This window comes from Chiloscyllium plagiosum, unplaced genomic scaffold, assembly GCF_037043375.1.
Source record: "Chiloscyllium plagiosum isolate Xiang-an unplaced genomic scaffold, Cpla_swu_hap1 HiC_scaffold_1, whole genome shotgun sequence".
Lineage (NCBI taxonomy): Eukaryota > Metazoa > Chordata > Chondrichthyes > Orectolobiformes > Hemiscylliidae > Chiloscyllium > Chiloscyllium plagiosum.
In genome coordinates, this window is record NW_028270139.1 from 150,354,079 (window position 1) to 150,380,527 (window position 26,449).

A 26,449-nucleotide genomic window follows, 5' to 3' on the forward strand; every position below is an offset into this window, starting at 1 on the left:
GGTATCTTTCTGGCATGAACCTGCCCTACCTGCCACCTACTCTGACACTTGTAGGGAAAGGTATATTCTGCAGGTATAATGTCAAAGGAACACATGCCTCAATGCTAAATGGAAAGATCAGATAGAGAGGATACTTACTATATAGTCTACGCAGTTTTCATAAAGGACTAATTACTTACTGAACTTTTAATGACACCAAAGTTATTTCCAATCAATGAATAGCAGCAACAATCTGGATCAATATAGGACAAAGGAATGGAAGTCGTCTCTTCAGCCCATCCAGCCTGTTCCACTATTCAATGATATCATGGCTGATCTGATACTTCTCAATTTCATTTCCACATACAGCCTATTTCCCTGAATGATTAAAAATCTCTGTCTCAGATACAGTTATACTTCACGGTCCACTCTTGACAGTGAATTCCACAGATTCACCAGCTTCTGAGAGATGAATTTCATTCTCATCTTAACTGGGAGTGACTGCTTATGTTGAGATTATCTGCTCAAATCCTAGATTCTCCCACTTAGTGGAAACAACCTCTCTACACCCAGTGCCAATAGATCTTCTTTCAGATATAGGGGCCAAAACTGCCCTCTGTATTCTATGTATGGCCCGAAGAGTGCCCTATATAGATTTGGCAAAACCGGGGCATTTTTATACTCCATTCCCTTTGAAATAAAGACCAAAATTCCATTTGCCTTTACAAATACCTGCTGAACTTGGATGTTAGCTATTCATGATTCTTGCAGAAGGACTCCTAAATCCCTCAGTACTTCAGATTTCTGCAATCTTTCACCATTTAAATAATATTCAAAAAAAGCATGCAAACAAGGAGAAAGATTAGGCTACTAACCCTTCGAGCCTGCTCCACCACTCAATAATGTTATGGCTGATCTGATTCAGCCCAACATTCCTGCATATCCCCAATAATCTTACACCTGTCTGGTTCATAGAACCCCTATAGTGGTGAAACAGGCCATTCAGCCCACCCATGTCCTTCCTATCCCCCTAACCCTGCATTTCCCATGGCTATCCCACCTAATCTGCACATCTTTGGACTGTGGGAGGAAACCCATGCAGACAAGGGGTGAATGTACAAACCCCACACAGACAATCGTCTGAGAGTGGAATCAAACCCAGATCCCTGATACTGTGAAGCAACAGTGCTAACCACTGAGTCACAATGCTAATCAAGAATCTATCTATCTCTGACTTAAATATACTTAAACACACTTCATTCGCTGCTTCTTGGGGAATGGAATTTTAAAGCCTCACAGGCGTAGAATCATAAAATCTCTACAGTGGGGAAGCAGGCTATTTGGTAAAAGTAAGGACTGCAGATGCTGGAAACCAGATTCTAGATTAGAGTGGTGCTGGAAAAGCACAGCAAGTCAGGCAGCATCCGAGGAGCAGGAAAATCGACATTTCGGGCAAAAGCCCTTCATCAGGAATACAGGCAGAGTGCCTGAAGGGTGGTGAATAAATGAGAGAAGGGTGGGGGTGGGGAGAAAGCAGCATAGATGAAGGAGCTGCCGTCCAACAGCTTGTACTTTCTAATAAACCTATTCTAATAACCTGCTGTTGTGTGATTTTTAACTTGATGTAAAGGAAATTGCATTCTGAGCAGTGAATGCAATGGCCCAGATTGAAAGAAACGCAAGTAACCAACATTTTCCAAACCCCATTAGTTCCAAAAAAAAGTCACCTCAGACTTGAAGCATTAACTTCTCTCCACAGATGCTGCTGGATCTGCTGAGTTTCTCCAACATTTTCTGCATATGTTTCAGATGTTCAATATTCACAGATTTTTGCTTTTGTTTTGCAGGGGATATGGGATGTGTAAAATGGTGTCAATCAACTGCGATCATCTTGAATAGCAGAATGGCTTAGTGGGCTGAATGGCTTCCTTCTCTTATGAGGATTAACTCTTTCCTTGGAAGTACCTGGTACTTTAAGCAAGTGAAGTTAAAAAGTCTAAAGGAGGACAGGCATGAAACAGAGTTGACAAATGAGTAGCATGGGTTTGTTTTAAATCAAACTATTTAGGCATGTTATGATGTATATCTGGGGTTGGTGGGAGTTGAACCCAGATATTTTGACCTGAAGGGAGGGATAATACCACTGCACTGCAAGAAACCTTTGACTAGCAGCAATTTTCTAATCAGAGATGTAATGGCACACCTCTCGAGCAGGGGGATCTTGAACCTATGCTTCAAGTAGCAACACATTTACTACATGACAAAAGCTCTCCTACTACACCTGCTACTCCCAGGAAGTCTCCCATCCAAGACCTAAGCAGGCCTGGGTCTGCTTAGCAGCCGAGAGGAGGTAACTTTCAGTAATAGGACAGTTGTCAACACCCTTTGGCTGGGGAAGCTAAACCTATTATTTTCAACTGTCTGCAGCATCTTTCACCAATTGATTTCTTAATCAAAGTTTAATGAGACTTGATTGTTGTGTTTAAACATCAGCAGTTTTCCCCAAATTCCTCTGGAAATATCCTGATATCAATTTAAAGGTCCTTAGTTCCTCTTAATTCCAGGATGCTGCCCAAATGAAGCTCACATAAATTGTCCCATTGGGGGTGATTTTTGTTTGTCTGTTTAGTTTTTTTTCCCCTTGTTCCTAAGGTATGAGTTCAATTATTTTGCTTAACTGTTGCCTTCCTGTTTAGGTGAACTTGTTGTTTTGTACTATTTTGTCTTTTGTAGTTGACTGAGGTTTGTTGGTTCAAGTTAAGTTAGGCTTTACATGAAACTTTTACTAGTTTCTGTGAATAATAACTTGACTACTATATTCTCTTTCTGGCTATGTTTGTAACACCATTGAGTGATAGTGGGGAAAGACAGAATATGTCGGATAACTCAGTAGTCATAGAGATCTACAACATAGAAACAAAACCTTTATCCAAGCTGACCAGATATCCTTTAAATTTAATCTAACCTTGTTTGGCTTATATTCCTCTAAGTACTTCCTATTTGTATGACTATCTAGATGCCTTTTAAATATTATTATAGCCTCTACCACTTCTAGTAGCTCATTCCATATGTTCACCACTCTGTGGAAAAAGTTGCTCCTCTTGTCCCTTTTTTTTTCTAAATCTCTTTCCCCTATCCCCTTTTAAACCGCTGCCCTAACCTAGGAAAAGACCTTGGCTATTTACCACCTTACTTATGCCCCTTGTCAAAAGGTAACCTTAGTTACAAACTAAGACCTAAGTTTGTGACATAATTCACTTAAATCTAAGCCCAAAACATATAAAGACCTCAATTTGAGGTCTAGACACTAAGTCTTCACAGGACTAAAATAGCACTGTTGTAGACTTGATTGGTTAAAGATGTCACTGATGTAATTCAAAGCACAAGATGTCTTTTTATTTCAAATGGGATTTTTAAAGGTGAAGAGTGGGGCAAGATACCTGTATAGCCTTTAAGTTTCTGTTATACTTTGGCCTGCAGTTTAATCAAAATTCTAGTAAATTAGAGATTTAGTTTCATGCTTAAATATTTTCAATTGACTTTTTCCAACAGGCAGATAAAAGTAAAGGCATGAGATGTTTGTGTTTCTATTGCTCTCTCAATTAGAGCAGGGAGGAAGGACACCTGTGGTAGTGGCTGTGCAGATCCAGGTTCAATTTTTAATTGTTCCAGAAGTGTATTTTAACATCTGAAGTTAGCTAAAAGCATAGAGGGTATTTTAATTATGTTGGAACTGCTTAAGATTTTGTTTACTGCTGGAGTACTGTCTGCAATTCTATTCACTGCACTGTAGGAAGGATAAATGCACTGAAGAGGGTGCAGAAGAGATGCACCAGGATGTTCCTTGAGTTGGGGTTTCTTTTGAGGAGTTTCTGGTTTAAGAACAGATGTCTGGTGAGGAATGGCCAGCTTGTGGGGTGCCAAACTAAAGGCTATGATTTGAATTGAATTTATTCTGTGCACCAAGGCACAGTGAAAAGCTTAGCAATACGATCTACCTGTATTGTTCGTAAGACAATTTAGTAATAGTAAATAATAGGCAAACAGTGGAAAAACACAGATACAGGTAAATGTTTACTGTTTGAGTCAGTTCAGTGTTCTTACCGTAGGGTAGAAACGGTTATGCAACCAGAACAGTGACTAGAAAGCAACTGTTCCCTTAATCAATAACAAAAGCAATAGTGGAGGTTGGCACACTTCTGGAGTGGAGCTGGAAACGCACAGCAGTTCAGGCAGCATCCAAGGAGCAGGAAAATAGACATTTCAAGCAAAAGCCCTTCCCAGACAATATTGTTTGAGATATTATCCATTTTACTGACAAAGGATGCTCGATCAGTTAGAATCTCTCTCCAATTTAGGGCCAGAACCAAATCATAAACTACTGTTCCTTGTTTCTTTAACTCTGGCTTGGTATGTGGAAGTGAAACACAAATAGATAGGGAAAAGTATCCTGATTTTAGATAATATCTGGTTGTTTTCATGCAACTTAGGCCCTCTGGTTTCCAAACCAATCAGGCTAAAGGCAAATAGTTTAATATTGGCTTGACATTTAACATTTTAATGCAGAATGTTGATTCATTCCCTTTTAAACAGAGGGCCAGATGACTGCAGAAACAGTTAAAGCAGAGATTGTATTCCCTAGTAGGAAGTGGAGATTTGTACATTTCTAGACAAAACTAAAGGCAAATATTTTAATGATTCTACTTGATGGTACTGACAGTCTGTGGTATGTGACCAAAGGAATAAAAGTTGCATCTTGGTTATGATAACCAGAGAAGGAATGATCACATTGGAATTCTTGTAACTTTTCCTCTTCCAGTAAGATCCTAGAAACTTCACATTACCTGGATTTAATGCATCTGTGTGCGCCTAGGATCTCTTTAGAGCCTTCCTATTGCTTGGAGTGGTTCATTGTAACCATGTCTCTGATTTTGTTATAAGTTGAGCAACTAGGTCACTTCAATTAGAAATATAGCAAATAAGTGTAGGCCAGTCAGCCCTTCATATCTGCACGACCATTCAACATGATGATGGCCAACCATGCAATCTCTCTATCCCATTCCCATGCTCTCCTTTTGGCTGCAAGAGTCACGTTCCGCTCCTTCTTGAATATATCTAACTAACTAACTGGCCCCAGCAGCTTCCTGTGGGAGGGAATTCTACAGGTTCACAACTGAGTTTCTGAATAGAGGTGAGCCATTTAGGACTGAGATGACACAGAATTTCTTCATTGACTCCACCCCCCTCAACTGGGCTTCTTCAAACATCGGGAAAGTCCTCTCTGCATCTAGCCTGTCCAATCCAATCAGAATTTGGTTTGATTCACCAACCCATCCCTCTAAATTCCACTTGAGTACAAGGCCAGATGATCTAACCTTTCCTAATGTCAGTCCTGACATCCCAGCAATCAGTTCAGTGAATCTTTGCTGGATCTCAATAGCAGAAATGTCCTTCTGCTGACTGGGAGACCCAGAACTGCACGTACTCCAGGTGTGGCTCACCACCTCACCATTGTTGGTCTAATCTGTGCATCTTTCTCAAGTAACTTGCCTAAGATTCAAGTTCTTTCTCTCTACCTCAAGGAATCTGTATAAAGCAACAGTTGCCCCTCTAGTTCTGAACAACCTATAATGGACTTCAGTGGACGATATGAACTCCAGAGCCAAGAAAATGTGGAACTATTTATGGATGTTCTGGGTGAGTTCAAGACTAAATGCAGAACCTCAGTAGATGAGCTAAATGTTCCAAACTCTATTTGGAATGTTTTCTCTCCAACTGGACCACTTTGTCTGAATATGGGGCGGGCGGGGGGGATGGGGGGAGGAGGAGTGATTCTTTGCTCCAGCTATTGACAATCCTCCTGCTTCATTGCACCCTTTTGCCAGGAAAATTGTTTTGTTTTAAAGACTCCTTTTTATGTTCAGTTTTATTGTGATAAATACATGCACGTGGTACAAATGGGTTCATTGTGGAGCCTGTAGAACTTGTTCTTGTGCTCATGTAAGGGAAGGCTGACATCTTGCAATCTGAACAGATCTGTTATTTCATCTCCTGTATTCTTGACTACAATGTCAATTGTAGTTGCTTGTTATCCTGCAACAAAACCAATCTTTAAGAACAAACCCTCTAAGACTCCTGCTTTGCTCTACTAATCAAAATAGAGCCTTAATCCCAGCCCAAGAAAGGAAAAGCAGGCAGAAATCCCTTTCCCCTCTACCCCAGCAAGTTTGTGGTTAATATTGCAACATTTGTTGTCAGTTCACAGACAGAGCTTTCTTTTATCTATCTTTCTAGAACTGTAGTATGTCCATCACTACAACCTTCCAACCCCAGCATCTAATCTGTGTGGCCTCAAAGGTATATTTAAAATTGGGGGTGATCAGGGCTTGGCCTAAAAGGAATTGGTAAGAAAATAACCTTGGAGCAGGCATTCAATTCCTTTAGAACGAGTCATGATTGAATTAGGATTGAGTTAATTGTCATGCAAATGGAAATCTCTGAATTGCAACTGAAATATTTAATGCTCACCATTCCCAAAATCCTACAAGATTCTAAAAATCTGATTGACGGAGGTCAATGTTTATGTACATCTTCATCATGTACCTGGGTCTTGTTTGTTTTGTTCATAAACACCTTCATTTTACAAGGTCAACAGTAAGGTCTAATTTCTAAGTCTGGCTTCAGTTCACCAGTTTAGTGACCTTTGTTTTCTATTATTCACTCAAACTTCTAAAATGTCAGTTCAATGTTTACTTGTCAGACTGTATGAATCTTCCAACTGTTTGTTAACTTAATACTTGAAGCTGTCAGTAATTTGGTACCTTTTACACTCCAGGAGTCCCAGATGACATGATTGAAAAAATCAAAGACCTCAAGAGAGTTACTAAAATTGTCCAAAATGGAGAAGACTTTATAGTTGCTATACAAACTGGTGATGAAGTACTTGTCAATAACTTTACACTTGGACAAGAGACACATGTGCAAACTCCTGCAGGAGACAAGATAAAGGTAAGAACCTAGTGTTTTAAGAAGAAATAAAAGCTTGTGTAACTAAATTTTTAAACTTGAGGTTTTATGCCAAAAAAGGCTTGCTGATTGTAATTTGTGCATTAAAGTGGTTAAAGATTACAAGGGCTACTTGGAATCTTTCTGAAATTCTATCTCCACTTTATTTGTACAGGCTGTAATGAACCTAGAGGGAGGCAATAAACTAGTCGTTAAAGCGAAAGACTTTACTTCTGTTGCAGAGTTCAATGGAGATCAGCTGACAAATGTAAGCTTTATAAATTGATGTTTTCATGGCTCTTATTGGATGCTAATATGCAGATCTGAGCATCATTTACTTGAGCAAACAAAACAAATGGTGGCTTGTTGGTATAGAATGGGTTAGGTCATGGGGATAATGAAGTTGGTCAAGCATTTTCCTCCATTTGCTGATTTAGTTTGAAAAAACTAAGCACTCCTGGAGGCAACTACAGTATAGCCCTTATAGTTTGGTTTCCTTTAACCATACATAATCTTGGGCAAAAAATGTCAGTATTAATGGTTTTAAGGGAATGTTGAAATTCTACTTATTGACTTTTTGGTCATTTTAGGCAGATTCCATGTGGAATGATGGTTTTGAGTAAACTTCCAATATACCTCTTCAGGAAGAATGGGGCACTTATGGAAGTTTTTATTGGTCAGGAACAATGAACAGCATGGTGAATTTGCTCCATTGAGATGGAGCAAGATGTTTAGTATATGATGCAAAGGTCAGGCATGCAAGTGCAAATTGTTAAAATTGATTAACCTCTACTTACTTTCTCAAACACTCTTGGTTATACCAGGAACTGGTGATTCTGTATCTAGAGTATTTTGCACAGTATTGGTCACCCCAAATGCTGGATATGGGTCAGAAGCTGCTTAGAGGGTTTGCTTGCCTGTCTGGATTAGACAGGCTAGATTTTCTATCCTATGGAGCTTAAAGAAAAGACTTTGCATTTCTGGTGAGCCATCCTGTGTTCTTCCAGGTTGGACATAAGGTAGTAATTCATCTGAAATCCAGAATGAGGGGAAAATCCAAATGTGATGGAAGAGGGTCTTAATGCTTAGTCACTTTCTCCTTAAGGAAAAGGAGCCTTTGAATATCAAGCAGAGCTTGATAGCCCATGAGGTAAGGGCATTAGAGCTATTGACAGTAGACAAGAAAGCAGGTCTACAACTTATTGAAATGAAGGCTTGAGACCAGTTGGCTTGATCATCACTTGTATGCTCATCTGTATGATCATGTACAACTCATAAATCGTCTCTAGATGAAGCTGAATAACCTCTGTGCACTAATACATTGTTGAGCTGTACACTTGGCTGTTTCATTAAGCAGCCTTTCCTGTTGGACTTGATCAGAAGTCAATTTTTGGATTGATTGTGCTCTATCTAGAATGAGGTGATGTAGACTTGTATGCACTGGCTTTATACCTATAATGCTGCCTTTAAATGTGATTTGAGTGCCATTACCTCTATCCACTGCACTTCTGTATTTTAATAATTTTAACACTTGTTTTGTTTCTTTCAGACCATCACTTTTGGTGATGTTGTTTACAAACAAATAAGCAAAAAAGTTGAAGAGCCTGATGCTGAAGAAGATCACCTGTAGTTCATTATGAAAATAAAATGTTGTGAACTGAGCAGTGTTGTGGCTAGTGACTGTGAATCTACTTGAAGTATTGTTGGTGTCCATATGGTGCCAAAGCAACCCTGATACCATGGGGTTGGTTAGCTCATTTGGCTGGACAGTTGGCATGGGTTGTAGTGACAGTGGGTTCAATTAGTACAGTAATGTTATGAAGTTAGATTTTCATTGTAACCTTTCTCATTATTAATGCATGATGCTTTTGGTGAAACTGATTACTATTCATCTGAATAGTCCTGTGCCCCCTGGGATTATAGCAACTTCCATCAACCTTAAACCTGTATAGTACTCGTGTAACTTCCATAAAGCACTTTTTTTTTTATTTACACCCAAACCTCAGGTAAAGTTCATCCATTACTAACAATTCCTAGACAGGAAACACCTAACACACAGGGTTGAATTGATCCTCCTTTATTTACCTGTCACTTAATTGGCTGCAAAAAGTTTAAGATCCTTCACTTGTGGATACTGCCCAAGTAAGGTTTAAAGGCCAAATCAGTTTTTTTTTCTGCATTGTTTTCCCTACCAAATGGAAGGGAAAGCTGCCTCCTAGAGTACTGTTGGGAATGCTGGTGAACTGCAACTGGACAAGTAACTGCTTAGTCTTCAGGGTGGAGAATTGTTGTCATTTTTAGTTTCTGGTCACTCATTCTATAGACTGCAGGACTCTATGTAAACCTAGCTCCATCAATGCAAAAGCTATTACAACTTGACCCTCAACTTGCCCTTAAACCTTTTTTCAGTTTTTTCTACATATTTGATTGCTGTCACTGATCCATGGTGATGTGATCTTTACTTTCATTGGTATCTTTCCCCTCTTCCTGCCTCTTTACAAACAGTTTGATCTATTTTTAAAAGTTCAAGTTTGTTCTGATCCCAAGTAAGCTCAATGGGGTTAAAAGCAGGGACAGTGCTTCTGCAAACTGATTTTTTTTTTGTTTTAATAAATTTTCATGTTGCACCTTGTACTGGATTTGAAGGGAGTGCAGATGACACTGGACTAAGACTTGCATAATTCCGTATCATTCACTACATACCCCAAGCACTGCATAATCTATAACCTATTTCTGAAGTGCAGTAGCAAAGTGAAAAGCATATCTCTTATGGTTCTCCCTAGCACTGAGCCATGAGGTTGAAGATAACTCTGAATCTCCTTCCTGAATGAATAGGAGCATATGCTGGGGAATGAATTTTTGTGAAATAAATTTCTCTCTATTTAAAAAAGGTAGAGTTTTGAGGTTACAGATGAGAGCTGAGGGCTATCTAGCAACTGACTGCTTTTATTTTCTCTAGTCTAGCCCATTGTATTGGCAGTGTCCTATTATGGCTTGCTATGGGAGTAATCCAGAATTGATATTGACCAAGTTTTGCCACCTATCAACAAGAAATTAATTGAACTGCAAACATTCTCAATGTTGGGGATGGTTGGTAGGAGAGTGTCACTAGGCTATAATCCAGAACCCCTGTTTAATAGAGCAGATATCCCACCATGAGTGACTTGACTTTTATTTAAAAAAAAATCAACTTTTTCATAAGCTTAGCAGGTGATTACAATTGTTGTAAATAAATCAATTGTCCTTACCTAGTCAGGCCTACACTACATGTGACTCCAGACCTGCAACAGTGATTTTTTTTTAAACTGTTCCTTGGTTAACAAATACAGGCCTAGCTAATGGCCCCAACATCCCCTTCATGGATTTTCAAAATCTACAGTTGAATGGAGGATGATTTGAAGTAAACAATGATTTGTATGCCGTCCATTGGCTGTGACAAACAGAAATTTGCTTAATGGTAGCTGCAAATCTATATTTATTATAGTTAATAGCATAGACAGAAGCAAATGCTCATGGAAAGATGTGCTAGGGATAACAGCAAACTATAGCTGCCAATAGACTCCATTTTAATGAAAATTTTGATCTTATTAGGTGATCCATAGCTAAACTTAAATATGGTTGATCTTGGACAGCAGTATGGATTAGTAGAGAATCTGCTTTTTACACTATCTTTGATATGGTGTGCATGTTAAGCTTTCTCTAATCTTTCATTCTGATGGGACAAAAAGAAATTGCAGTGCATGAGAGCTCAATAGTGGTAAGAAGTCAATGCAGTTCTTGTAAGCATTAAGGAGTAGGAGAAAAGTTTAATTTTATTTGATGTAGCTGTCATCGTTTGAGGTACACAGCACTTTGTTTAATACATAAAACTGGTAAATGTAAATATTAAACTACAGATAGTGTTGTGTGGGGGACTTAAACAAAAAACAGGAATTCCTGTCAGCACCTTCATTGTTTAGACTATTTGTAGCATTATTTTCTCTCCAATGATTAGACGTCATGAACGCGATCTGTCATTCCATTTGTTGTTCCTCCATTTTAAGAAAATTGTTTCACTTGTGTAGGGGTATGGACATCATAAGCAGGAGTGTTGACCTTGCCAATCTAGTGAGGTGGTGGTGGGATACTTTCTTTAATATGACAGATCTTAAGCCATTTCCACAAGTAGGTAAGAACCAATCCTGTTGGATTTGGGAGTCATATAGGCCAAATGGGGTGCGGATGGCAAATTTCCTCCTTGAAGGGTCAATATCATTTATTATCACGTCAATTGACTAATAGTGTGATTGGCAGCATTAGTGTTCCTGCAGCCTCCAACACACTTCTGCTCCTTGTGATTTGGGGTAAGAACCTAGAACTCACTAAAAGTGCTCTGCTTATACCTGCACCACAATGGTTTGAGAAGACAGCATATCGACACCACCTCCCAGGGTAATTAGCAATGACCAGTAAATGCTGGCTCAGCCAGCAATGTCCACAATTCGTGAATTAAAACCTCAGTCTCCAACCAAGAATTTTTCTGTCCCATAACCTCTGCAAAACAAGCAAACCTTAGACAGAATTGTTGTTCACTGGAATAGGACTGGTTTTTGCAACATACGGAAGAGAGAAACAAGGAGAGCTGCACACGTAGATCATCGAGCACCATGACAGTAGAAAAGAATGTGATCTTATATGGGAGGAGATAATTTTAGCCTAATGCCATTTATCACTCTATGGTTATCCACCATCTGACTTTAATTGACTGTTGCAGTGAGAGAGTTAACCTAGAGTGTCACCCTGGTTACTATTACTCCCCCCTGTGAACAGTTCTCCCTGCTTACTCCCACCCCACTCTGATTAGCCTGAATAACATCACACACAAACTTCAGTGAAAAGCATGTTTGACAAAACAGTTTGTGACTACTTTATGAATGCATGAATTATGTATGATTTGGAGATGCCGGTATTGGATTGGGGTGTACAAAGTCTAAAAATCACACGATGCCAGGTTATAGTCCAACAGGTTTAATTGGAAGCACACTAGCTTTCGGAGTGTAGCTCAACCACCTGATGAAGGAGCGTCGCTCCGAAAGCTAGTGCTTCTAATTAAACCTGATGGACTATAACCTGATGTTGTGATTTTTTTTTTGAAATGAATTATGTAGAAATGCACAAGATGCCATTGAGACGGGAAAGAAAACTGCTGCCAATTTTTCTTAACTGCCTTGTCCACAAGCCGTGATTAACACCAGTTCTGATTGCGGTTGAATTGTTTCTACTTGCATCCCCTTTTCAACCACTCTTCATGTAAAGCTAATGAGCTCAGAACTCCTGCAGCAAGTTGTCTTGGGAGTATCTTATTTTCTCCTGTGGAACAGCTCCTTGACATACTCCCCGGCAGGTTCTGCCATCATTTGCATTTTCTGATTCTTCAGCGCTGCCTCTCTCATCTGGTAATAAAGAAATTCATTCTCCTTGAACATTCGCAGCTCCATTTCTGTCTGGCACCGCATGCTCTGTAAGACAGTCACAATCAAAATCCATTAATGTTGCTTTAGAAAACAATAAAAATCCATTGTGTTTTGCTGGGTTTCTTTTCATAAGAACATCATATGGATGCACCTTCAGCAAGAGCTTATTGAACAGTCATAACTTGTGTCTCCTCCCCATGCCCCAGGGATGCTGAGGATGGCTGAGTCTCAGGCATCACTAAAGTCTAGGCATAGGTCAGGGATTCTACTCGTGTTAAACCACCAAAGCGTTCATTCTCTCCTATATATTGATCATGAGTTAAGCAGAGATCTTTCTTTCACCACTAACTAATTGCAAGAGCAGGAAGATGGAAAGTAAGCACTACGTGAGTGGAGGCTTGGTTGGAAATCTGACTAGGAAGCGGGTTGGACCTTTGTATCTATATGATGTTAGGAATGCGCAAAGGATCCTAACAATTTTGTGTGCCCATGTGTAAACCTCAACACTGATCCTCCTGTAAATTAGTAAAAAGGACACTGCCTCCTTCACACCTTTCATGCAGATGGTCAGTTAGAAGGTCCACATGTATTTAGTGTAAAGATCCTTTTGGGTCTATTAGCAAGATTCTTTGGGATGGTGTATTCAAAGGCAAGAGGCACTACTTAGAGACTGATTGAGTTACACACCCTACCTGCACTCATGCCCTTTGTCAGCAAAGAGGCAGTTAGCAAAGCTCACATTGAATGGTAATACCAATCCTCAACAGAGACACGTATGAGAATTCCTAGAGGCATAGCATTCCAACCAGAACTCTATCAACAAACACATTGACTTGGATCCCATTTACCACTCCCTGAGGAAAACAAACAGGAAATGACGTCACTGCAGGAAACCTAAACACATGAATAGAAAGTGGGCCATGCCACCAGTGCTTTATCCAGAGGCTCACTGAAGATGTTACCTAATATGGTGACAAAACATCTGAAAATGAACCTTCCAGCTCAGCGAGCATACCTACATCAAGAACCTCAACCTGAGCTACAAATTGCTGACCCACAATGTCCTTAGGGAGGGAATTACAGGATTTTGACCCAATTACAATGAAGGAACGGTGATATATTTCCAAATCAGGATGGGGTGAGTGACTTGGAGAGGAACTTGCAGGTGGTGGTGTTACCATGTATTTGCTAGCCTTGTCTTTCCAGATGGAAGTGGCCATGGGTTTGGAAGGCTCTGTTTAAAGATCTTTGGTGAATTTCTGCAGTGCATTTTATAGATGGTACACACTGCTGCTACTGAATGTTAATGGTGGAGGGTGTGGATGTTTGTGGATGTGGTGCCAAGCAGACTTCTTTGTCCTCGATGGTGTCAAACATTTTGGATGTTGTTGGAATTACACCCATCCTGACAAGTGGGGAGTATTCCATCACATTTCTGACTGGTGCCTTGTAGATGGTGGGTAGGTTTTGGTGAGTCAGGAGGTGAGTTACTTGCCACAATATTCCTAGCCTCTGATCTGCTCTCATAACCACTGTATGTGGTGACTCCAATTGAGTTTCTGGTCAATGGTAACCATCTGGATGTTGATAGTGGGGGATTCAGTGATACTAACACCATTGAATGTCAAGGGGCAGTTGTCATATTGCCTCTTACTGGAGATGGGTCATTGCCTGACACTGTGTAGCGCAAATGTTACCCAATGCAACTTGAACGATGCATTCCCTAATTTTAATCAATCCCTTATTGGTGGATGTACCTTGAACTGCATAAGTCCTAAGCTTTCAAACTCCCTCCCTAGTCCCCTCAGGTTTGCTTCCTCTCTCGCCTCTGCTCCTCAAAATCTTCAATATGTTTGAAAATGCTTTGGTCCTGATGGATCTTCTGTCCAGATATCTCTTTATACAGCTTGGTCGGTCCTTGCTGGGTAACTGTGCTGTAGGATCTTTTACTGGGCACCTTCTACTACATATATATATGTAAGCTTTCACAAGAAGACACGTCAGGGTGATCAAGAACCATTTCTGCCTGTTGGAGCTGCACTGCCCCCCAGGGTGGAATCCCAGGGACAATGAAACTTGGCAATAACTGCTGTAGTCTGCCCTCTCAGAGTTTGGATTGACCGAGAAAGCAGTGTTGAGTTTTACTATTTGTTGCCTGCTGGACAGCAGTCGTGGTCATACAGCATGGAGCTTGCCATGGCCCTGTGCAGCACTAACATTTGGAATGATGGTTGAGTGGTAACAAGGAAAATTGACATCCTCTTATCAATTACAGAACCAGCTTGATTTCAGCTGCAATTAAAGTGAAGATCACCTGGTCAACGGTTCGTAATGACTTCACCTCTCCACCTCTCCCCAACGAAGTTTGGCCCCTGACTTCTAAATTCCTTGCCCTATCTAGTTTACAAGTGCTTTCCAATGTTCCCATGGAAACCTTTTTTTTCTTGTCATCCTCCTTGTTATATTAACGCTTAAATTTGATTTCCATGCCAATTCATCTCTCTCCCTGCAGTACACGAGTTTGAAATGGTTAATGACTGAAACAGCACCCCCAACATGAAGATTAAAGGGATCGACAGAGAGTATGTTTCAGGGAAGGAGCAAGGCTTCAATAAACCCGATGTGGAGGTGCCGGTGTTGGACTGGGGTGTACAAAGTTAAAAATCACACAGCACCAGGTTATAGTCCAACAGGTTTACTTGGAAACACCAGCGTTCAGAGCACTGCTCCTTCACTAAGTGGTTGTCCACCTGGTGAAGGAGCAGTACTCTGAACGCTGGTGTTTCCAAATAAACCTGTTGGACTATAACCTGGTGTTGTGTGATTTTTAACTTTATTAGACCAAGCAACATTCCTTTAAGGTTACAGTTAGTTCCTTAATGTGTAATAAATAATTATTATTCAGAGACTCGGTCATCTCTCCTGGCCAGCCAACCTAAACATACCATGCTACCACACTCTGTCATCATGAGACCCACTGTGGTTTTCAATGGAAGTGTGAATTGCATTGAAAAAACATCAGGCACATGATTTGCCTGCTACTTTGTTTGGGATTTGTGGTTGTATTTGATCTGAAAGCAAGTTTAAGCAGAAGAGTTTGTTTCACACCAAATTACAAACTCTCCTCTTGTCATTGAGAAAGGAAGCAGGAAGTGAAAACAATTCTGATACAACATTAGGGAGAGCGAGCAATTGGAAATCATGTCTGTGTTTGACTTTGATCAATATAATTGTTCCAAATGCACAATCTTATTTACAATGGATTATAGGATTTGGATATCAAACCCATCGGAGTTAATAACTGTGACCTTCTGACGCTGAGACTCAAACAAATTGTGGGGAATATCATTATTGAATGAGTGAGAACATTGGAATTAGTGACCACATACAGTTGTCAGGAATTAAAGAGCAGCAGCCACAATTACAATGAAGCATGCTTTTCATTAATGCTTTAATTTGTTTTTGAGATAAATGTGTATCTAATTTTTGTGCTTGCACCATATCACATTTCTCAAAAAAGGCTCAAAATATTTTGCAGCTAATAGTCACTTGGAAATGTGGTTGTGTTATGTAGGTGAACACAGCTCCATGCTACAGATGGTTATCTAATTAATCTGCATTGAGGTGTTGGTTCTGGGACAAATCTTTGCCAACATGTCGGGAGAACTCTCCTATCTCCATCGCCCAAATCATACCCGATCGGATGACAAAATATGGCTTTGGTTTAAGTGTCCTGTGCAATGAATGGCCAGTTCACAACAGGGAAAAGTGTGGTTCTAATGGAATTCATGGATGAAGCTACAATAGAACTCAGTGATTATGAACAGACCAAATGTGAATACTATGCCAGTTTATATTCCAGCTGCGCACTTAAAATCTACATGTTCACTTCCTGATTAGAGTCTTTTCTTTAGTTGCAGGATGAATTTATAATCTAGCAAATAGACAGCACAAACACAATGAGCTAAATGGCCTCCTTCTATGCTGTAATCTCTGAGGATTTTAACACAGTTAATATCGTGATTGTAACAAGGTCAGCCAGGTGGGCCTCATAATATGAGTTCCCTGACTGGATCAGATTAATATCCCCAATCACGGATCAATGGCTGACAGATATAAACAGGAATGTCAGAGCTTCTGTTCACTCTGAGAGCTGGTTCTGAGGGAGCTGGATCAGTGTCCGGGTCTCTCCACTTGTAAAGTGACGTGGTGACTGGATACTGGACTCTGTGGAATTCTTTCAGTTAACACACACTTAATACTGTCAAGCAGTATGCTGTTTAAAGGGATGGGGTTGTTTTGCGACCTGCCCTGAATGGCATTTCAAGATTACCAGCCAATTGCCCACCACATTTGCAGAATTGATCTACATATTGACCATAAACTGGTTTGAGTTTAAGGTGAGCAAGTTCTGCCACGCAAAAGTAGACCCTCACCTCTGAATGACAACCGAAAGACTAACACGAGCAGTAAGTGATGGATTGGATACAGAGTTTGGTTCAGTTTTAAACTCACACTGTGCTCCGGATTCCTAACTCACTGTGTCATCACTCCTGTCACTGCATACACCCAGAGCTCCAATGAGAATGTTGCATTTAGAACTGACCTCAACATCCTTGGTGATTGGATGGGTGGGACCGTGTGTCACCAGGAGAATCCCATTCGCTTGGCAAATCATAGCATGGCCTGGTTCGATGAGCCCAGCATGCCAGTGTGTCACACCAGCCCTCATCAGAGACATTCCCAGCTGGGCATTGTTGTGATGGTAGAGTTTCCTGTCAAGTCAATAAACTTTATTAACATTTCCATATGATACAAACTTAATCCAGACCTACTTATTGCTGAACAATGGCCTGCTCTACTTCATCAGCAATGACAGCCTGGTGGATGTCCCAAATCTGAAAGCATTTGAAGGAGCTTGATAAGAAACAGCATTATGTTGCACTGAATCACTCTAAACTGGGAAACGCAGGATTGGTATCAGTCTGTCTTGAGCTCAAGGAGGCAGCCATCAATGACACTGGGTGGTAGAATCATTGAATGAAATAACACAGAAGGATGACATTTCAGTCTGTTATGCTATGCCACAGCTGAACTATTCCATCAGTCCCTCTCCCCACAATCCAGAGGATTTTTTTCCCTTGAAGTATTTATTCGATTCTGCAAGGTTTGTGAAGGTTTGTAGCTCAGGTTGAGGTTTAGGGTGTAGGTTTGCTCGCTGAGCTGTAGGTTTGGTATCTAGACGTTTCATTACCTGGCTAGGTAACATCATCTGTGGCGATCTCCAAGTGAAGTGAAGCTGTTGTCTCCTGCTTTCTATTTATATGTTTGTCCTGGATAGGGTTCCTGGGGTTTGTGGTGATGTCATTTCCTGTTCATTTTCTGAGGGGTTGATAGATGATATCTAGGTCTATGTGTTTGTTTATGGTGTTGTGGTTGGAGTGCCAGGCCTCTAGGAATTCTCTGGCATGTCTTTGCTTGGCCTGTCCCAGGATAGGTGTGTTGTCCCAGTCGATATCAAACCTACAGCTCAGTGAGCAAACCTACACCCTTATTTGATTCTGTTTTGAATGTCCCAATTGAATCTGATTGCTGGGCCTCTTGCTGAGATATTTGTATCATCGATAATAACAGGTGAGGTGCTGGAAGACTGGAGATTGGCAAACGTGGTGCCACTGTTTAAGAAGGGCGGTAAAGACAAGCCAAGGAACTATAGACCGGTGAGCCTGACCTCAGTGGTGGGCAAGTTGTTGGAGGGAATCCTGAGGGATAGGATGTACATGTATTTGGAAAGGCAAGGACTGATTCGGGATAGTCAACATGGCTTTGTGCGTGGGAAATCATGTCTCACAAACTTGATTGAGTTTTTTGAAGAAGTAACAAAGAAGATTGATGAGGACAGAGCAGTAGATGTGATCCATATGGACTTCAGTAAGGCATTCGACAAGGTTCCCCATGGGAGACTGATTAGCAAGGTTAGATATCAAGGAATACAAGGAGAACTAGCCATTTGGATACATAACTGGCTCAAAGGTAGAAGACAGAGGGTGGTGGTGGAGGGTTGTTTTTCAGACTGAAGGCCTGTGACCAGTGGAGTGCCATAAGGATCGGTGCTGGGTTCTCTACTTTTTGTCATTTACATAAATGATTTGGATGCGAACATAAGAGGTATAGTTAGTAAGTTTGCAGATGACACTAAAATTGGAAGTGCAGTGGACAGCGAAGAGTGTTACCTCAGATTACAACAGCATCTGGACCAGATGGGCCAATGGGCTGCGAAGTGGCTGATGGAGTTTAATTCAGATAAATGTGAGCTGCTGCATTTTGGGAAAGCATATCTTAGCAGGACTTATACACTTAATAGTAAGGTCCTAGGGAGTGTTGCTGAACAAAGAGACCTTGGAATTCAGGTTCATAGCTCCTTGAAAGTGGAGTCGCAGGTAGATAGGATAGTAAAGAAGGCATTTGGTATGCTTTCCTTTATTGGTCAGAGTATTGAGTACAGGAGTTGGGAGGTCATGTTGCGGCTGTACAGGATATTGGTTAGGCCACTGTTGGAATATTGCATGCAATTCTGGTCTCCTTCCTATTGGAAAGATATTGTGAAACTTGAAAGGGTTCAGAAAAGATTTACAAGGATGTTGCCAGGGTTGGAGGATTTGAACCTATAGGGAGAGGCTGAACAGGCTGGGACTGTTTTCCCTGGAGCATCGGAGGCTGAGGGGTGACCTTATAGAGGTTTACAAAATTATGAGGGGCATGGATAGGATAAATAGACAAAGTCTTTTCCCTGGGGTCAGGGAGTCCAGAACTAGAGGATATAGGTTAAGGGTGAGAGGGGAAAGATATAAAAGAGACCTAAGGGGCAACTTTTTCACACAGAGGGTGGTACGTGTATGGAATGAGCTGCTAGAGGATGTAGTGGAGGCTGGTACAATTGCAACATTTAAGAGGCATTTGGATGGGTGTATGAATAGGAAGGATTTGGAGGGATATGGGTCGGGTGCTGGCAGGTGGGACTAGATTGTGTTGGGATATCTGGTCAGCATGGACAGGTTGAACTGAAGGGTCTGTTTCCATGCTGTACATCTCTATGACTCTATGACTTTCAGAATGTTTTGTCCAGATCACAGCGAAGTAATGTATAAAGAATAAACTTTTCTTTGTTTCCCTTTAGGTTCTTTGCCAGTGATTTGAATCTGTGACTCTTCATCCGTTAAAAAAAGTTTATTCTAATTTACTCTATTAAAAAAAGGCTCTTTGTGATTGTGAACCCCTATCAAAGCTCCTCTGAACCTTCTATTCCAGGAAGAATGGAGAAACCTCTCTGTTTAGCTGAAGCCCCATACCATATGAGTAAACCTCTTCTGCATCCTCCTAAAACCTTGACATCCTTCCTAAAGTGTAGAACTCAGAAGTGAACATTATCATAGTACTCACTGTTGAAGCTTTCCAAATGCTTTCTGATTCAATGCTCCCAGGCTTGCTGCTCACCATTTAGTTTCAATGTTGCTCGCATGTTCAGAAGGTCAGCCGTAGATTGCAAGCCTGAATGTTCAATACGAGCTTTTACTGGGAAAACTCAAGATCCCACATTATGTGAGAACAATATTGGGCTAGGCCATAACGCCTAAACAACAGCAGAAGGTTTATTCATTTTTGTCCAGGTCTACATAACAAATGGGCAGCACGGTGTCTCAGTGGTTAGCACCCTCCTCACAGCAACAGGGACCCAAGTTCGAATCCACCCTCGGGCGACTGTCTGTGTGGAGTTTGCACATTCTCCCTGTGTTTATGTGGATTTCATCTGGGTGCTCCAGTTTCCTCCCACAATCCAAAGATATGCAGGTTGGATGGATTGGTCATGGCAAATACCGGATTATGAGGGTGAGGGTTGTGGATCTGGGTGAGATGCTCTTTGGACGGTCAGTGTCGTCTCGATGGGATGAATGGCCTGCTTCCACACTGTAAGGATTCTATGAGATGGTTGACGGAGCTAGGCAGAAACCATTTGTGAAATTGGTGTTTCAGCAATTTTTTATCTCCCAAGAGGGGAGGCAATGCATTTATATAGCATCTGGCAAACCCCCATGGTAGTTAAAACACCTTACCTCCAGTCAAATACTTTTGACATGTGGATATTATTGTAATGTAGAAAATAGGGCAGCTAATTTGTGCACAGCAAGTTCCCACAAACAGCACTGAGTTAAAAAGGAATGGAAACACTCAGCAGGTTTCTAGCAGAGTTAATGTTGAGGTGGATGACCAAGGAAGATTTGATGATTTGATTTTACCGATGATGATTGTGAGATAAACATTAGGTAGGACACTGGACAGAATGCTCCTGTTCTGGTAACTAGTAGGATTTGATTGTTTAGATCCACCTGAAAGGGGAAATGCTATTAGTCTAATGTTTTGTCAGAAAGATATCACCACTGACTGTATGGTATTCTCTCTGTACTAGACTGGAGCGTCGGCCGGTATTATGGACAGATGTTTCGAGAATGGGACTTGACCCCAACATTGCAACTCAGAATCAATAGTGGTACCAACTGAGGCATTGCTGACAGAAAGAATTCTCAAAGACAGAAAGAATTCTCAAGATGGGGGATGATGGTATCTGTGTTACTGTCATGGACCTTTTAAAAAAAAAGTTGTTCACAGGATATGAAGACCAGGACCCTCCCCAGAATGTCTTATGAACAAATGCTAAACAGTCGGGACTCTAACCATTGGATTTTCGAAGAATGAGAGGTGATCTCATTGAAACATATAAGATTCTTCAAGGGCTTGACAGGGTAAATGCTGAGAGGATATTTCCCCTCATGGGAGAGTCTAGAACTAGAGGGTAAAGTCTCAGAATAAAGGGATGGCAATTTAAGACTGAGATGAGGAGGAAATTCCTCTCTCAGAGGATTGTGAGTCTTTGCTACTCCTTGCCACAGACAGCTGTGGGTGAGCCCTTGTGGCTGTTTAAGGCTGAGATAGATAGATGCATTCTTGATCAGTTGGGAATCAAGAATTACAGGACAGGAAAGTGGATATGAGGAATGTCTGCTGAGCCATGATCCTATTGAGTGGTGGAACAGGCTCGAGGGATCTACTCTTATACTAGCTAGGCTGGAACTTACTGATGAAAGATCAGTTAAAAGTCAACTCTAACTCTGTAGTTCTGGGATCACATGTACACCAGACAGGAAGTCACACGATGCCAGGTTATAGTCGAACAGTTTTATTTGAAATCGCAAGCTTTCAGGGCGCTGCTCCTTCATCAGGGGAAGTGAAATTTCATCTGACAAAGGAGCAACACTCCAAAAGCTTGTGATTTCAAATAATTATAATGGACTGTAACCTGGTGTCATGTGACTTCTCAGTTTGTCCATCCCAGTCCAACACCGGCACTTCCACATCACGTACATCAGACCCTGGTAAGTATGATAGATTTCCTTAAGAGGCAGGCATTGGTAAATTAAAGGGTTTTGTGCAACAATCAACAGTGACTACATAGTCACCATTAGACTTTTTATTTTCCAGGTCATCAGCAAAACAAAACGTCTCCATCTGCCGTGGTGGAATGTAATCCCATGGGGCTAAAGCAGTCACATTTACTAATCCAGTGACCTGACCATTCTAACACTGCCTCCCACGTTGGTTTGTAAGAGAGAATTGTTGGCACTCACTGGTATCCCTGCACCATTCTCTTGGCATCTCCTGCTGCCTCTTCAAAGTGCTGCAGGTAGGACAGCACCTCGGAGGCAAGGCTGAGAATCTTCAGCTGGTAAAGATTTGTATCAGCCAGGACGGGCTCCTGTTTCTTCAGGCAATCGCGACACAGCTTCACAACCTAAATGTGCAGAGAAAGGGAGGTGGAGAAGTGTGGGTGAAGACAGAAGGTGGGGGAGGGGAAAGAAACACAACACAGAAAAAGCGAGCGAGAGAGAGAGAGAGAGGGGACGAGGGGAAGATATCAGTTCATGATGTCCAAACACTCACAGGCTAGTATTTCATATCTAAGCTCACCCATTTAATACCACTTTGTCTTAGAACTGGGAGGCAGGAGCTGGATTAGTGCTCAGCCATTGCTAACATTACAGGCAGGATTCTGAGAGCTAGTAAGATGGAGGACCAGAGGCGGGGAGCAGCTAACAGGGGCACTGGCTGTGTGCAAGTGCCATCCTGCTGCTGGGCCATCCTGAACGAGGTGTGATGGGGACATTGACCTAGCTGGACAATCCATCGGGTTCATTCAGAACCTGGTGAGGTGAATTAGAGGAGGATGAGGCTCCAGCTGCCCAGAATGAAGATCTGAGGGGAAATTTCTTCATCCAGTGTTTGCTGAGTCTGTGCAATTCTCCACCATTTGAAAGCGATTGAGGCTAAAGCATTAATGTTTTCAAGTGGGAGTTAGATATAGTTTTTGGGGTTAAAGTGATCAAAGGAGACCCTCCCTAATTTTCTGGATTCAGGATTGACAGGCCCCTCTGAAGAGGTGCTCCCAGATAGTTCCTCCTTCACCACTGCCACCACCACAACCCCAGACAGTCCCCACACCACACCACACCATCCTTCGGTCCCACCTAAATTAAACACAGCCTGGCTAAAAAAACCCTTCCTTAACTGAAATTGAGTGAAGCTGACATGGGAGTCTCTCCATTTTGAAACAACCTCAACTATCTGCTCTAATCTGTCTCTGGAAGCTACCAGTATGACAACTGCTCAGTTCTATATGCTCTGATATAAAAAGGTTATTACTAAATTGGAAAAGGTGCAGAAGGTGCAGAAAACGTTTGCAAGAATGTCCCTTTGGGACTAGAAGGTTTGAGCTATAAGGAGGTGCTGGGTAGCTGGGACTTTTTTCCCTGGAGTATTGGAGGTTGAGGGGTGACCTTATAGAGATTTATAAAATCATGAGGGGCATGGATAAATTGAACAGCCAAGGTCTTTTCCCTAGGGCAGGGGTGTCCAAGACTAGAGGGTACAGGTATAAGGTGAGAAGGGAAAGAATTAGAATGGACATGAGGGGTAACGTTTTCACACAGAAGGTGGTGTCTAAATTGAACGAGCTACCGGAGAAAGTGGTGGAGGCTGGTACAATTACAACATTTAGAAGGCATCTGGATGGGTATATGAATAGGAAGGGTTTAGAGGGATAAGGGCCAAGTGCTGACAAACGGGATTATGTTAATGTAGGATATCTGGTTGACATGGACAAGTGGATCAAAGAAACTGTTTCTGTGCTGTTTGACTCCATGACTCTATGACATAACCCCTCCCTCTCCTCCAACTCCAATCCCCAACCACTTAGCTCTGATTATATCACACTTAGTTAGAGACAAAAAGAAAACTGCAGATGATGGAATCCAAGGTTCGACAAGCTGGTAGAACACGGCAAGCCAGCCAGCATCAGGAGGTGGAACGGTCCTGAAGAAGGATTACACCTGAAACACTTACTGATGCTGCCTGCCTTGTGTTCTTCCAATGTCCTGCTTGTCTATCCTGATTATGTCACACAGCATGCAGATATCTGCAAGGATCCTTCTGCTCTCCCCAAGTCCAAAGTTTTTATCCACTTCAATCCTGTGACTATTCTGTAAATCCGGAGAGTACGCCTAGAGAAATTGGCCCTACCCCTTCAATTGTAGTGACCTGGTGCAGATGGCAAAACACATACCTACATCATATTCTTGTTTTTATGATAACATTTATAGTGGGGGAAAAACTGACAGCAAATTGGGAACCAGAGAGTTTGAGTTGGTTTGAACATGGGAATTGCAAATCAGCAGCTATACAGTGCCACCACTCAGAAAAAGGCTATAAATGCAACTGCTTTAACAGGGCATGTTTAACATGAATCTGTGATGAAAATGTGAGGTAAGAGTAAAGAGAAGGATTTGTAGATAAGAAGTGCACGTAGATGCATAATGAAAATCTAGAATATTACAATAATTGAAGCAGCATGGTGTCTCAGTGGTTAGCACTGCTGCCTCACAGTGCCAGGGACCCGGGTTCAATTCCACCCTCGGGTGACTGTCTGTGTAGAGTTTGGACGTTTTCCCGTGTCTACGTGGGCTTCCTCCGGATGCTCCAGTTTCCTCCCACAATCCAAAGATGTGCAGGTTAAGTGCACATTATATACCTCTGGAGCAGGTGGAACTTAAACCCTGGCCGCCTGGCTCAGAGAAAGGGACACTACCACTGCTCCACAAGAGTCCTGAGAACTACACTTTATGCAATGAATGACCCTGCTACCCATAGACTCAGATTTCAAAGGGAAACTGGATGAACACTAGAGGGGGTAAGTAAACTGACAAGGCCAGAAGGATAAAGCAGGAGCCTGGGTCTGACTGGAGACTGAGTGACTTCCTTCTGCAGCCAAGCAATCCATTGTCTGAGGAAGGACTGAGAGGGTAGGCAAATGCGAGTGATTGCATTCAATGGTAAATCACTTGCAGAGGGACTTAAAAAGAGGGAAAGAGAAACTGAATTAAGAAGGAGAGATAATAGAGAAACCGAAAAGCAAGGCAAAATATATTTTACATTTTCAGAGAAGCCATGACGTCACAAAAAGGAGGTCGGCAGTGAGGCTTCCAGCAGGTAAAGGAGCACCGTACTAGGCAAGGATGGGGCATCGCCTCAAAATAAGGGGGGTTGGGGGAGCAGATTTAAGACTGAGTTGAGGGGCAACTTCTTTTTCCAAAGGGGTTGTGAATTCTCTGTGGAATTCTCTGCCCAGTGAAGCTGTTGAGGCTACCTCGTTGAATATTTTCAAGGCTAAGATAAATAACTTTTTGAATAGTAAAGGAATTAAGGATTATAGTTAGAGGGCAGGTAAGTGGGGCTGAGGCCACAGAAAGGTCATCCATGATTGTATTGAACTGTGGAGTGACTCGAAGGGGCCAGATGGCCTACTCCTGCTCCTAGTTCCTCTGTTCTTATGTTCTTGACAGTTTTCAACTCACCAAGAACTATTTACTACTTAAAGGAATGAGATGCATCATTTACTAGTCATTGACAGTGCTGCTAAAAGAGTAGTTAGGCTTAATAAATAGTTTTAACTTTATATGTTGAGTGTAATTAGTAAGATGGCAACTTCACCAAACTCAGGCAGAGATTAAAAGAGACACTAACAATGGAGGGCATTATTCTTTCACTGCTGTACGGTTATCAAAAGATTCCTCTAGGTTCTGCCTGTTAAAAATCACACAACACCAGGTTATAGTCCAACAGGTTTAATTGGTGATGAAGGAGCATCGCTCCGAAAGCTAGTATGCTTCCAATTAAACCTGTTGGACTATAACCTGGTGTTGTGTGATTTTTAACTGTTAGTGAAGCTAGGGTAAAAAGCTGAGTGTTTAAAAGAAAAAAAATGTATATATCATTACAATGAGGGGGCAAGGGGCTCAATTGGCTAAACCAGTTAGTTTGTGCTTCAGAATAGTTTCAACAGTCAGGGTTTCAATCCCTATCACAACCGAGGCAAACATAGGGATAGCCTCCACACTATGCTCAACACGAAAGTCATTGCGTAAGACATCATTATTGACCACAAATAATCAAGGATGGTATCTGGCGAAGAAGAAGGTGAGTCCTTATGTATCCAAATATAACATTTCATTATTAAAGCTAGTTCTATTCAATGTTGACCGGTACTTACATTACTCCACAACCCCTCAGATCGATCTTTGTCAATTTTCTCCAACGTCATCTTTGAAAACTCGATAACTTCCTTCACTATTTCACCTGAAGGCTAAAATGCAACATACGTGGTGGTTACTGGTTTAAGAGGCATAGATGTAACAGGATTGTAACAGAATGACTGCATTGCTCTATTTAGGTCAGTCTGTTTTCACAGTTCCTGCAGGCACTTTCACCAAAAAGGATCGGAATTATAATCAGGAAGACCTCTCTGTACATGTTATGAAACCTGCCCAATTCAGTGTCACTGGAGCAAAATCCTCGAACATCCTCCCTTAAAAAAAACATCAAGTTGACTGCAGTTGTTCAAGAAGGCA

At 41.5% G+C, this 26,449-nt stretch overlaps 2 protein-coding genes across 3 annotated transcripts in view; one reads left to right on the forward strand and one right to left on the reverse strand.

Annotated features, from left to right (window-relative positions):
• The first annotated feature begins 3,947 nt into the window (after positions 1 to 3,947).
• Positions 3,948 to 10,634, forward strand: LOC122552400 (fatty acid-binding protein 1, liver-like). Its single transcript, XM_043695165.2, has 4 exons — positions 3,948 to 5,676; positions 6,815 to 6,987; positions 7,160 to 7,252; positions 8,534 to 10,634. The coding sequence occupies exons 1-4, from the start codon at positions 5,610 to 5,612 to the stop codon at positions 8,612 to 8,614; spliced, it is 414 nt and encodes a 137-aa protein (XP_043551100.2). The 5' UTR covers positions 3,948 to 5,609; the 3' UTR covers positions 8,615 to 10,634.
• Positions 10,635 to 10,778: 144 nt separating this feature from the next.
• The window catches only part of LOC122552518 (histone-lysine N-methyltransferase Smyd1-like), a 68,686-nt gene continuing 53,015 nt past the window's right edge, over positions 10,779 to 26,449 (reverse strand). For both annotated transcript variants that reach the window (XM_043695319.2, XM_043695237.2), the window contains 4 exons: positions 26,092 to 26,184; positions 22,118 to 22,281; positions 17,044 to 17,212; positions 10,779 to 12,482 (listed from right to left, as the gene is read on the reverse strand). In XM_043695319.2, coding sequence (XP_043551254.2) covers positions 12,324 to 12,482; positions 17,044 to 17,212; positions 22,118 to 22,281; positions 26,092 to 26,184 — 585 coding nt within the window. In that variant the 3' untranslated portion in view covers positions 10,779 to 12,323. The remainder of the gene's footprint in view (positions 12,483 to 17,043; positions 17,213 to 22,117; positions 22,282 to 26,091; positions 26,185 to 26,449) is intronic.

Coding starts and splice junctions, on each gene's coding strand:
- LOC122552400 (XM_043695165.2), top strand. CDS start 5,610: ATGGACTTCAGTGGACGATATGAACTCCAGAGCCAAGAAAATGTGGAA. Junction 6,988..7,159: donor CTGCAGGAGACAAGATAAAG/GTAAGAACCTAG, acceptor TTATTTGTACAG/GCTGTAATGAACCTAGAGGG. Junction 7,253..8,533: donor ATGGAGATCAGCTGACAAAT/GTAAGCTTTATA, acceptor TGTTTCTTTCAG/ACCATCACTTTTGGTGATGT.